The 13,489-nt window shown below is 48.7% G+C and overlaps 1 protein-coding gene across 2 annotated transcripts; it reads left to right on the forward strand.

Annotated features, from left to right (window-relative positions):
* The first annotated feature begins 248 nt into the window (after window positions 1-248).
* Window positions 249-12,831, forward strand: CD2 (CD2 molecule). Of its 2 annotated transcripts, XM_036924469.2 has the most exons (5): window positions 249-377; window positions 503-805; window positions 4,629-4,862; window positions 8,696-8,818; window positions 11,787-12,831. In XM_036924469.2, exons 1-5 carry the CDS (start codon window positions 317-319, stop codon window positions 12,098-12,100), a joined length of 1,035 nt encoding a protein of 344 aa, XP_036780364.1. In that variant the 5' UTR covers window positions 249-316; the 3' UTR covers window positions 12,101-12,831. The 2 variants fall into 2 exon arrangements, with proteins under 2 accessions (XP_036780364.1, XP_036780365.1); XM_036924470.2 differs by lacking the exon at window positions 8,696-8,818.
* The last annotated feature ends 658 nt before the right edge of the window (window positions 12,832-13,489 follow it).

The following is a 13,489-nucleotide window of genomic DNA, read 5'->3' on the forward strand; positions in this document are numbered from 1 at the left end:
AGGTAATCCTGAGAGATTTCATTAGCCTCTCAGTTTCTGTTCTCTTCCATGAGGATAATAAAACTCACCTAAGGTTGTTGTGAGGATTAAAATGTGATAAGAAAACAACACCCTCAAAACACATGTGCTTTGGCAAAGGAGTGCATTGGCGAGGTTACTTTGCTGACTGTCCGTGCGTGTGTTTTCTATGCTTCTGTAAAGGAAGCAAAAATGAGAGGCACGTGGTTAAGCTCTCAGGGGGTGGATTCTACTGGTCTTACTTCAGCTGCTTTTTCAAGAAGAGCTCAGAATCACAACAAGGAAACTAACCCCCAAAATGAGCCTCGCATGTAAAATCGTAGCCCGCTTTCTTGTGATTGCCATCTTTTCCACCAGAGGTAAGTTAGTATGTGAGTCTCCACTAGAGACCCTAAAGTGAGTGTCTTAAGAGTCAAAGAGGTCACAGCGCAGCTTTCCCTGGCAGTGAGTCTCAAGATTTCAGTAACTATCTTGTTTTTTATAGGTGTAGTTCCTGAAGAGATTAGCGTCTGGGGTGCCGTGGATCAGGACATCAACCTAAACATTCCTGGTTTTCAAATGAGTGGAAGTATAGATGATGTGCTATGGAAAAAAGACAAAACCAAGATTGCGCAATTCAAAAAAGACAGGACACCTTATGAGCTAAAGGAAACATACCAGATACTAGCAAATGGAACTCTGAAAATTAAACAGCTGAAGAGAAATGATAGCGATACCTACAAGGTAACAATTTATAATACGCAAGGAAAAAACTGGATGGAGAAAACGTTTGTTTTGAAGATTCTAGGTAAGTAAGTCTCTGTTCCCTAAATTGCTCTATCTCAGTATGGGTGCTATTTAGCAAGTTCGAGAATCTGTGGAATCCCCAGCCCTGACCTCATCTGGGTGAGCCCTCAAGGAAAGCTAATGTAGCCCTCCAACCCCAGTGGAGACTCCAGCCCTGTGGGTCAGAGGGAATCCACACATGTTGGAAATCGGCAGCGAGTAAAGCCTCAAGTCTATCTGCCTAAAACTCTTTCTTCAGTGGCTCTATGGGGATGTGGTGCTGAGAGAAGATCCTGGATTCAGGTGGCATTAATCAGGAGGAGGGGAACAGGTGGGCAAAGGAAAAAGGTGGCTGTTCCAGATGGTTGACGAAGGGGAAAGCTAGGGGTGGGGCAGAAGGGGAGACTGACGGGACAGCAGAGGGTCTTCCATCCAGAGGGACAATTTCAAACCAGGATACCCTGAAGGAGTAGCTACATGGCAGGAAATGGATAAATAATGAATGTAAGGATGAATAGCCCTTGTTTCCGATCTACTCCATGTCATGGTGATCAAAGGTGGAAGATTTCTGCTGACATCTGTAGAAAGCACACGAGGTGTGGCTCAGTGTGGCTCTTTATGTTCTGTGAGGGCAGCAGTGGGTATTGAAGATGGCAGCAGTGAGACTAGCCTGGAAGCTGCTACTCAATCCAAGTGAAGTGGGGAGGCGCTGGCTGGTGATTCTGAACACAGGAGGCCCGTTAGTATCAACTGAGATGCTGGTTAAAAAGTTACCGACACCTTGGTCCCATCCCAGACGGATTCAATCAGAACTGCCTGGCCTGGGGCCCGGTGATTCTCATAAGCAGCCACAGCTGATGACCACTGGTCGAAAGGGTGACTGTAAAATGAGGATAGTGAGTATACTGAGGGCCACGTGTGGACAAAGGACAGGCAAGCTGGCTTGTGTGCAGGATGAGGGAAGAGATAACAGAACTTGGAATGTCACTGAAATTTAAAGTCCAGGGGACACGTGGTAGGGGTGATGATAAGTGACAAGAGGAAACTGCACTTGGCTTGGAGAGGAAGACAGGACCCCTGGCATGAGCACAAGCTGGAGATCCAGTGAGGAAAAAACATTTCTGTGCTTCACCCAGGAAATATCACCAGAAGCAGGGCCCCTTCCTCCTACCGAGGGGCACCCTCCAGCCCTTTATTGACACATGCATCTGGCAGCAGCCCCACTCCAATAATGCCAGACAACTCAGCTCCCCCCAAGTGACAATTTTCCGTACCCTGGCCTTGCAACCTTGAATGGAAAGTACATTCTAGAAATGGCGTGGGAATGGAGCCAGAAGGGGCCTCTGCTTACGGGCTCTGGGAATCCCAGATCTCAGGACTCCTGCCCGCAAGGACTCCAGCATCCTATTTTGAACATGAGCCTCCCATCCGTGTTGTGTTTGGTATTGCAGTGGTAGTAATGGCTGCCTGCTAGTGGTAGGGTGTTGCTACATAAAAATAAAATAATTTTATTTACAATCCCAAGAGACAGTTGTTATTATTCCCATATTATCTGTAAGAAAGCAGAAGTGACTTGTCTCACAGCTAGTCAGGACCAAAGTCAGAATCCAAACCCAGGGCTTCTTTTAGCAAGAATGGTGGTATTTTTTCCCAAGCAGTTTTATTGAGATGTAATTCACATACCATGATATTCACCCATTTAAAGTGTCGGATTCAACGGCTTCTCCTATATCCACAGTGTTGTGCAATCATCACATGATCAGTTTTAAAACAATTTATTCCAAAAATTAAACCCCACACTCCTTGGCCAAAAGACGGAGATTTTTCCATGACACAACAGCCACCTCACTGCGTGTGTGTGTCGATGCCACACCGTGAAGTAATTCAGTTGGTCCAGTCACCCTTCCTTGACTCATGACCTTGGGCAAATTCTCTACCCGCTCCGAGTTGGATTTTCATAATAATAACCCCAAGGGATTTTCAGTGAGACAGCTAAGCAAAGGGGCCCTGCAGTGCTTGGGACAGAATGCCACTGTGCTCAGTGTCAATGCCGCCCCCGTCTCTTTGTTTCTCCATGCTTCTCTCGCAGCTTCAGTCTTAGTTCCCGCATCTCCTAAAGGCAGACTGCTGCTCCTGGCTCAGGAGGCAGGGGAAGGCTCCTCATATGCAGGTGGTGCTGAAAGAGTAAATTCTAGCAACCTAGAATTAAGGATTGCTCATCTATGAGTTGTGCCCCCACTTGATCTGGTGGTGCCTCTTCTAGGAAGCTGTCTTACAGAGAAGATAAGTACAAAGATACGATTTCGAGAGGCAGCTCATCCCTGTGTGGTTTATATTAGTGAAATAATGGAAAGGATTCAAAAGTCCCTAGCAGTCAGAAACTTATTCGTTAAATTAGGAACGCATCCTTTAAAAAAATGGTGGAGATGTGTATTTATTGATGTTCTTAAAGGAAGTAATTTCATTGTAGACCATCAGTAAAGGAAAAATCTGCAGACTGCAAAAATCATATGATTCAGTTTTAGTTTTTAAAATATTATTTATATGTGTATGTATGTACAGAAAACATGTAGCGAAGCTATACTTTAAAATATTAGTACGTATTGACTCTGGATAGTGGAATTGCAAGTGATTTTTAATCTTGAAACTTTTTTTTTATTTTTGCAATGATCATACTGTATTACTGTTTCAATGTATTACTGCTGTAAAGAGAAAAATGATTATTTCCATTTTGTAAAGACAACACCATGACCTGTGTCCTACACTATGCCCTGACCCTGTCTTATTGTCTGGTCACACTGAGGCCCCTGATGAGAAGAAAACTTGATTTCTGCATGCCTGAGTACTGGGGCAGAAATGTGGTTTGGTGGGAAAAATCCTGGAGCAGATATTGTTGCCTGGGAGGCAGAGAGGGAGGGAATCACTGAAAAATAAGCTTTCCAGCTGCATAAGGAATGGAGAGAAACTGAGAGGGAAAGTTGGGGTCCTGGAGAAAGAGAGCAAAGCATGAGAAAAAGAACAGAGAAGAAAATGGAAGTGGGGCCACCCAGCCGGGAATGGTGGAGTCAGGATTTGGACCTGGCCTGTCTGACACCAAGAACAGGCCGTGCTCTTTTATGACACAGCCTTTGAATATTGTCACACAGGAAAGGTGAGGCCAGGAGTTTGTGATTATGAAAGTAACAACTACCAACAATAATGTTGGTACTTAACAGTTTGCCCAGGGCTTTGTCACATGCTGTGGCACTGTGACAGGTGGTGCATATCTTCCTTGCCCTTCTCTCACAGATGAGGTCTAGGGAGGCCTGGCGAGTGGCCAAGCAGCTTAGGGAGCAGAAAGGGGCTCATGACTTGGAACCTCACAGCTGGAGCTGCACACCCAGCCCTCCACCCCCAGGGCCCTAGTGGTGGGGTGGAGACAGGGCGTTCATTTGTGATCAAGGTCCCAGACCATACATGTAACAATTGCCCCAAGGTGGGGTTTGTGGCTGCCCTCAAAGCATGGCAACCCTCAAGTCTGTGGGTGTCAGGATATGGTATCAAATGATTAAATGCTGTCATGATTAAATGATATCATGTATGTGAAAACATTTTAAGATATAAAATAACACATAAGCATTTGCTTTGGTATATACTGATATAATTAATCTATGAACTTCATCAGAAATAAATTTCTGAATGTGATATATAAATAAGGTAAAATGAAAATGATTTTTGAAAATAGCTAGTGGTCTTTGAAATTGTTGCCTGGTCCCAAACCGACCCTGTGTCCCCCTCTATAATAAGTATGTCCACTAAACTTAGAAAATTGCCTAATATGAACTGGATCTTTATTTTCTTTTCAGAAATAGTGTCACAACCTGAAATCTCCTGGAATTGTACTAACACAACCCTGACCTGTAAGGTAACAAATGGAACTGACTCTCAATTACAATTGTATCTAAATGGAAGCAATGTCACAAAGAATAATCAGACGATCATCACATACAAGTGGTCCACCAAATGGAAGGCACTATTCAAGTGCACAGCAAGTAACAAAATCAGTGAGAAAACCAGCACAGTGACCATCAGTTGTACAGGTGCGTAACCGGCACTGGTCAGATGCCCTGAGTTCGCTAACCTGGCCTGCCCGGCCCATGGCACGGCCCTCTCCAGGGCCTGGGCTGGGAGGCAGCCTTGGCTCAGGATGAGAACTGAAAACAAGGGAAGTTTTAGAGGAGAGAGGAGGTGGTGGTCTGTGCTTACCCATCTTGGGCATCCTCCCATGGAGCTCTATTTAACCTCAGGCAATTAAAAAGATCCTCTTCTGTAGAAAGAACTGCCAGATGCAGAGGGTAGAAGGAGCTGTAGAGCTTTTCTTATGCAAATCCCCATTGTCCAGCGAGGCAAACTGACCTGCCTGGGGTCCCTCAGCTAGTCAGTGAGGGTAATGATGGAGAAGGGAACAAAAAGATTCCTTTCTGGAGGAGGAACAAGGCTACATTGTCTGCAGAGACCTGGGAGCTAGCGGGGGGTGGGGGGTGCGAGCAAGAGCTCGAGGCCCATGTGACCGTGGGCTCCTCCTGCCACGAAGCTGGCAGCCCGGTGTTGCCACCAATACCAGGAAATCCTGAAACCTAAGACTCTAAGCTCTTCCCCCACGTCCCAGTTTGACATCACTCCCCAGAAGTGATTTTTGAGAGGCAGCCTGATGAAGTGCTTAGCTGTGGGAGCCAGAGGCCTGGACGTCTAGTCTGTGTCTGTCCAAATTTGTCAGGGTGACCTTGACAGAGTTCTCTCACCTCTGTGGGCATCAGCCTCCTGGCCCACACACAAAGTGGGCCCATGGATCCCCAAGCGTTGACTCATCTCCTACTCTGTGGTTATCTTTCCAGTGCCATCTGGTAAACCCCCCTGAAGGGGTTAAAAAAATAGTCGTTTGGCCAGAGGCTCTGAATTTCTATAGCAACTATAGCTGGTCAGTGGGCCTAGGACACAGAAGTCAGAGTTTTTTTTAATTTACAGCTTTTTAATATATCCTTTGAATGAGTTACCTGTTGCTGCATAACAAATTGCCCCCTAGGTAGTGGCTTAAAACAACAAGCAGCTGTTATCTCAATTTCCATGAGAGATGATCTGGGAGGAACTAAGCTGGTCGGTTCCGGACCAGGGTCTTTCAGGAAGCTGCCCTCGGGAGGCTGAGAGGGGCTGCAGTCACGTGTCCAGGCTGCAGTCCACCATGTCCAGGCTCCGCTGAGGAGGCCCCACCACGCTCCCTCATGAGGGTCATTGGTCTGCCTCACAACATGGCAGCTAGCTTCCCTCAGCGCTCTCTGAGAGAGAGAAAACAAGTGCCAAAGACAAAAACCATGGTCTCTTTATAACTTAATCTCAGGAGTGAGAGCCTTTCACTTTGGCTACATCCTATCCTTTAGAAGCAACTCAAAAAGCCCAGTCCACATTCAAAGGAGGGGATTGCATAGAGGCGGAATGCCAGGAGGCAGGGGTTACGGGGGGCCATTTTGGCATCTGCTAGCACCAGCTTAGACCTGCTTCATTTCAGCCCCAGTGTTTGTCACCAGCCACCCCTCTGCGCCCGCCTTCACTGGGCGCAGTGAGCGAAGCTGCCTCTCCCTGACGTCAGTGGCTCTTTTGCCCTGGGTTAGTGCTGTAGATTTAGCGTATAAGAAGATAGTATAAACAGGTTCTAAATGTTGCATGGGACATACTGAGAATTATTTATTGTTTACCTGAAATTCAAACTCAACTTAAAATACAGGACATCCTGTATTTTATCTGGCAACCCCACTCTTTATGTGTATTTTAACTGGATCCCACCTTTATAGAAATATATGCACATTAGGGACGGAGGGAGAGGAAAGTCTTCAGGGGAAGCTGGGGTTTGAATACTGGAACACTCAGGTCCCTTACTCTGTGGTGCAGAGCAGAAGCCCGTCTGAGGAAGGGCGCTAAGGAGATGGGGAACTTGCCGACAGGGCAGCTGGGGAGGTGGAGGCTGCTGGAAGACCCTAAAATGGATATAAATATTTTACCCTAAAAGGCCAAGTCAGAGGGGACGATGGTAAGACTCACCATTTGACTCAGAAAAGGTTATAATGTACTTAAATCTGAAATACAAGGAGGAAGGAATAGGTTTGGACACAAAGACGCCACCGTAAACTTCTAGGCACATTATCTCCAAGTGGGAATGCAAGATGGAGTGTGGTGAAATTTAGATGCTGTGATGACATAGTTTTGAGTGATAGAGCCACAGCTGCCTCTGAGACAAGCTGGAATGTTCTGCACAGAGCACCCCCTGAGCCCAGGGATCTCAGAGACCCGCGCTGGGCAGACCTGTGAACAGACTGTATAAGGCATTGCCACGTCCCTATATATGCCCAAGATAAAGATGCGGCCACCCTGTGTGAGGACTTTGAGAAAAGATGAGCTGGTGGTCACACAGTTTATTCCTGAGCTCCCCGACTTGTTGCAGGCCTGCCCGGGCCCACCGGGCTGGACTGCTTAGCCTGTGGCAGATGCCAGTGGCTCTGGCCCTTCTAAGCCAGTGGAGCCTAAGTGACCCCCAGTCCTTGACCCGGTTTCATAGCAGTTTAGGATTATGCCTAAATCTACCTTTCTGGTGGCAGCCCTCTATCCACAGAGCAGAGAGAGGCTGTATACCTGGCAAGCAGAGAATGGTTCAGGGAGAAACTTGAGGAAGGAAAGGGAGAATTAACCATTGCAGCCTGAAAATCTGTTCAGTTTGGTTTCTGGGCCTCTGCCTTGCTCCTGGGGCCCCTCCTGGACTTCATGTGTAACAGTATCTTCCCAGGAAAGTTTGGCTGGAGAGGGGTTTTCTTGCAGTGCTGGGCTGAGCTCCAGTTTGTTCTCCAGATGTACAAGTCCTCTGACCCTGGCCCCAGCTTTCTTATTGCCGTTAACTCACAAAGGGCAGATGGCCCAGCACCCCTCCTGGGAAACAGCTCTGGGAAACACCAGTGCACAGAGCTCTACTAAGATCAGGACCTCACCTTTGTGTGTTGTTTTACAGTTTACAAAGCACTTTCATATCCATTATCTGATTGACTTCCAACAGCCACCCTGTGACAGGTTTCGTTATTTCCATTTTACAAAGAATAGAACAGGCTCAGAGAGGTGGAGTAACTTGCCAAAAGTCACACAGCTCTTGCCTGGGAGAGCCTGGACTCAAACCTATTTCTTTTATCACTGAGTCATTGTTTTCTCATTGCATTACAGTGACTGAAGGTCAGCAAGCTGAAGATCAAGGCCACTGTGGCTGCTAAGTCACTATGTGACTGAGTTTCTCTGACAGGCCAGGAGAAATCTGGGAGGGGGTGCTGGCTGAGAAGTTGGAGGGCTGGGTTGGACAGGTGAAATATTTACCAAGTCCTTTGGAAACTGTCTGGTCCGAGGGTGAGAAAAACAACATGGTATAGGAGGGCAGCCAGAAATGAACTGGATAAATAGTGCAGAAACATTAAGAAAAGAAGCTGCTTAAAGGGACCACTCAGGAGCAGATACTGTGTGGCCTCAGGCAGCTTGTCTTCCCTCTCTGGGCCTTGTCTGTGAAACTAGGTATTACTTCAGATTGTCTCTAAGATCTCAGAGCTAAACTTCTGTGACAGTCTCCTTGACGGGAGGCAGTGACAATGCCTTGACATATGAAGAAGGAGGCATTTCTGGCCCAGAGAGCAGCTCTCCAAGGAGGCTTCTGAGGGGCTTACGCTGGACTCTGCATCCTTCTAGGGACTGACACGATTCACAGCCCTCTGTGAGCTTGGTCTTTGAGTTGAAAAGTCCCATCAGGCTCTTTATCTGCTTAATGTGAGAGGCAGGGGCCCTTGGCCAGAGCAATGAAATGGCCCCTCTCTCTAGTACCCTTCCCTCCATCCCACTTCTGTTCCTCTTGCAGAGAAAGGTCTGGATGTCTATCTCATCACTGGCATTTGTATAGGAGGCACCATCTTAATCCTCTTTGTGTCACTACTCATTTTCTACATCAGCAAGAGAAAAAGACAGAGCAGCAGGAGAAATGGTAAGCTCTCTTCTGCCCCACGCAGGCCCAGGCAAAATCCCTGTGGGAACAGCTCATGGGGATCCACTTTGAGTCTGGAAAGAAAATAATGGAGATTGGCAGTTTCAGAAGGCCAGGGTTATAACCGGTGGTTACAGTTAGTTCCATTTTGTGGTTACCTTGATTTTTGAAAAGCAAATTCTAGTGGTGACAATGTGAAAGCTTTGAGAAGCTCAATCCAGGGTGGCCTCACTGGAATCCACCACCTGAGGCTGACGTGATGCAAGGCTGTGTGGACATATTTTGAACAAGACACACATCTCTACGTGGGTAGATAGATTAGCTTCACAACCCATTTCTATGAACAAACACATCCTGTCTTCTCCTGAGGGGGCGACCCACAGTGTGTTCAGGACTAAACTCTTAGGAACTCAGGTAAAATTTCAGGGCATCTGGGACTCACAGGAACACATTTCTTCTAAAACCAGGTGGTTATAGCCCCTTTTCCAACTTGTTGCTCAGATGTGTTAAGGGCTGGGACTGTTTCTTTCTCAAATCACGCCTGTCCAGCAACCTGCTCAGCATGAAAAGGTCATGCTCCTAAGTGGGGATCTGGCTCTAGGGGCATCCAAGCACCCAAGGCAGTGTGTTCAGGTAGTGGCAGGCCAGGCATGTCTGCAGGTGTCAGGTTGGGGTGTCAGGACACCATGCTGCAGGGGGTCCAGCAGGGGTGTTCAACCAGCAGTGAGCCATGCGGCCATGTGGGCAGGCCCCTGGGGTGCTGTGTAGTCTCACAGTGCCGGACTTGGCCTCCTCGCTCTAGATCTCCCCTTGAAAGGGCCCAACACACCCATGCCAGCTGCCCTCAGCACCGCCCAACACGGCCCTGGTCTGAACCGCCCCCAGACAGTGGCAGCCTTGGGCCACTTACAGCTTTGGTTTCCTCATTTCAGACTCCCTTCCCTGCCTCTCCCTCTGCCCCACGGCCCAGCACACCACAGCCGCAGCGTGCCGCCACCATCTTTCCTACACCCCAGGAGAACAGAACTGCTGGCTGAGTCCCCCAGGCACCCCTGGTCTCCTCTCCTCTGTGCCCTGCTCAGGCATCTCCACCTGCCCACAGAAGCCCTCTCTCTGTTACCTACTGACCAAGGATCACTGTCCTTCCAATGTGGACCCCACACACCACCCCACAACAAGGGGATCTCTGCTTTCACTGGGCTAAAAGGACCAACGTGGTAATTAGCTCATACTGACTAAGCAGTCACTTGTACCTGGTGCTAGTCTCTGTAATGTGATGCTTTGTATTCATCAACGTGTCCTGCTTGCTGAGTGATCTGATGAGATAGAAATACTCAGACAAATGAGATTTAGACTCAGTGAGGTTAAATGATTTACCCCCATCCTGTGGCTAGTAGGCAGAGTCAGGGCTAGGGAGAGTCAAGCACGGAGACCAGGGTGCAAACTTGAAGGAAACTCTATCGTTGGGGCTGACGCTGCCTTTGCCCAGCCCCTAGAGCGTGGGCTTCCACCAATTTTGTGCACTGGGTGTCTTGCTTGCTGCCCCTAGTCCCAGCTGGAGGTTAAGGAAGCAAGAGATGAAATGACAGAGGGACAGGGCCTGGAGGAGTCCCTTGGAGCAGATTCTGCGGCGGTGGCTGAAGTTGCGGGCGTGGGCCTGCTGGGGCCCATAGCCCTGCTCTGGCCGGTCAGGCTGCACAGAACCACCGCTGGCCTCACCTGCCCAAACCAGCCTGAGGTCTCAGCCACCTCGCCACACCTCACTCCTCTGCCTGGAACTCACGGGGCTCCGTGTACCTCTCTCAGTTCCCTGGGCTCTTATCAGAGATTGACATTGTGATTTGCAGTCCCAGTTTGGGTCACTCACTTGATTTCAGGCTTCCTGAGGTCAGTGTCTGAGCCATCATTACACTTAGCACCTAACGCCTTACAATATGGGGAATACATGTCCGAAGAACAAGTGAACAGAACAGTGGGTAAACAGACTAGTGAGCAAATGGCCAGGCCAAGCTTGCCATTCAGAGAATGAAACAGGATCGCCATGGTTCCGCCGCTAGGAATTGGGGTTGGAGGTGTCAAAGTCCCCTCCACAGCCTCCTGGGACGCCCTCAGCTAACCCAGGGCACCAAAGATGGCAGAGGGGATGTGTTTTCCCCTTTTGTGCCCTTTATGTTTTACGCTTAGAGCACACCCGCCTCTCGCATATGAAAACCACACCGACTTTGAGTCCTCACTTGCAAAGCCACCTGAGGCCTGGATTTCCAGCAGTCGAAGGAGGCCATTTGCAGCAGCCTCCTCCCTGAACTTGCAGGGTGATGCTCAGAGAGGGCAGCTGCTTTCTGAACCACAGGCACGTCCCTGCCCCAGTGTGGGCAGCCACCCATCTACCCCACGGAGGACATCCTCTTCCCGGCCCCCTCGGAAGCTGCAGGATGCTGTTTGCTTCTGAATTTCTGAGAAATTCATAAGTGTCTAGGGACTAAAATACACAAGCCCCTTGTGTGTATTTCAACCCCTCACCAGAATGTGGGCTGCGTCATGGAGGGACCGGGTGAAAGAAGGCGATTGCAAATGCCCTCTCTGACTACTCGGATCCTCGAATGAGGGTGCCAACCCCAAGGTGCTCTCCGGGCGCGGCTTCTAGGATGCCACAGAGGCAGGGACTTGGGGTCTGAGTGCCCTGTCTGCTCCCAGGAGACCCTGGCACAAAGCCTTCCAACTGCCCACTTGCCTCCGGCTCCCTGAGTTCTCAGAAGCCCTGGGCTCTCTCCCTCCCTCCCTTGCTGGTGGGCTTTTCTGTCTCCCCTACAAGACCTGGAATCATTAGAGGGTAGAGATGGCTTCTGCTTTCTCCTCACATCCCCCAAATGGGCTGGCGTGGGGCACTGTGCATGGGAGGTACACTCCATAAATAGTTTTATCGATCAGACTTTGCCAAGACAACTCTTTGGATGTTTTATTGTTGCAGATGAGGAGCTGGAGATAAGAGATCACATAGAAGCCACTAAAAAAGGGGGCCGGAAGCCCCACCAAATTCCAGACTCAACTCCTCAAAATCCAGCTATGTCCCAACCTCCTCCACCTCCTGGTCATCGTCCCCAGGCACCTGGTTATCGTCCCGGGATTCCAGGCCACCGTGTCCTGCACCAACAGCAAAAGAGGCCTCCTCCTCCTCCCCATGGCACCCAAGTTCACCAGCAAAAAGGCCCTCCTCTGCCCAGGCCTCGAGTTCAGCAGAAACCTCCCCGTGCCGCTGCAGCAGCTCCCAGCTCTGTTTCCTGATGTAGTTGTCACTTCCTCTGATTAAAAAAGATAGAAGTCATCCTTCCCCATAAAAGGCCCTACTGAATTTCTCCACTATGGGTGTGCAAGCCTGCACTTCCACTGAGTGTGTTCTACAAGCAAAACATTATTGCCTCCTGAGCTCATGGGCCACAGCCGCATCTGCACCTTCTAACTCATCCATGCGGTGTGACATCTGGAGTCTCTGGTGTCCTCATAGCTCTCCATCACACCAAGAAGAGAAAAAAGTTCAATCACTAGGATTATGGGTGATGGAGCACAAAATTCTAGAGATCGCCTTGTCTGCCTCTCCGGCCCCGTGTGGATGTGAGACATCGTGCTGTGCTGTGCTGTGTCTCCCCTCAAGCAGCCCGCCTGCTCAAGAGGCACGGGTTTCTTCTGTGCTAGGTGGACACCTGCCCCCCATCGCAGGAGTAAAAATGAAATAAAAGCTTTTATTTGACCCCAGTGTCTACTCATTGTAGAAAGGAGCCCATCCTCAAGCTGCTGAATAGAAAGAAGCTGGTTGGTGTAACAGTAGAACCAAACTTGGTTCACGCCAATTTCCTGGCATCGTAATCTCCACCAGAACAACCAGAACGTGCCCTCTGGTCTCAGCTACGGATCTGGCACCAGCTTCAAACTTATTTTTAGATTTGTATAATGAATTGAGAAACTCTATGCCCAAAAGTCAACAAGAGGCACCAGAAAACATGATTGATTGGGTCTCACGTCCTTGATTGTTCATCCTTCATCCCAGTGATCTTCAGTCATCCTTGAAAAGAGGGGATTCCATGAACACTGGAGGTGTCAGGAGCCTATCAAATGAAATATAAAAGGGCAGGCTTAGTGACAACTCAGCCGAATCAAATCCCCAGTCTTAAGCGACCATTATTAAAAGGTCAGACCCCATCCCCAGCTAGCCGTCATGTTACCTGTATTTTATGGGAAGTGGGGAGAAAAAAAAACAGTTTTCAGTTAAGGTTCTAAAACAATAGGTGGTGAGGAGGCACCTGCTTTGAAATGTTGACACCATATTTGTGGTCCCATCTGCCCTCCTTCTGGCTTCTTAGACTTGTTAAACCTTGTCAGGCTCTGGCAGGAAGTTCTGAGGTCTAAACCACAGAGTCTATGTATATTCAGGACTTCCTGCGAGACCTTGCTGAAGGTTGAACTGCTTTTTCCTCTGAACCTGAGGGCTATTGTTTCAGCACCCAGAGTTAATTATTAAGAATGATGGTAAATGAAACCCCACAGCCTCTTGAAATGGGAACACAAAATACAGCCAAGGAACAGTCATTGCAGGATCTACCCAGCAGGATAAATAAAGATCTTAACATTACCCCTTTCTTATTCCTCATTGCAGTCCTCAGCAGTTCTACCAGCCAT

This window comes from Manis pentadactyla, chromosome 4, assembly GCF_030020395.1.
Source record: "Manis pentadactyla isolate mManPen7 chromosome 4, mManPen7.hap1, whole genome shotgun sequence".
Classification (NCBI taxonomy): Eukaryota; Metazoa; Chordata; class Mammalia; order Pholidota; family Manidae; genus Manis; species Manis pentadactyla.

Excerpts from the sequence above, each read along its gene's own strand:
- CD2 (XM_036924469.2), top strand. The coding sequence starts at position 317 with ATGAGCCTCGCATGTAAAATCGTAGCCCGCTTTCTTGTGATTGCCATC. Across the intron at positions 378-502 it reads TGCCATCTTTTCCACCAGAG|GTGTAGTTCCTGAAGAGATT; the intron begins GTAAGTTAGTAT and ends TGTTTTTTATAG. Across the intron at positions 8,819-11,786 it reads ACAGAGCAGCAGGAGAAATG|ATGAGGAGCTGGAGATAAGA; the intron begins GTAAGCTCTCTT and ends TTATTGTTGCAG.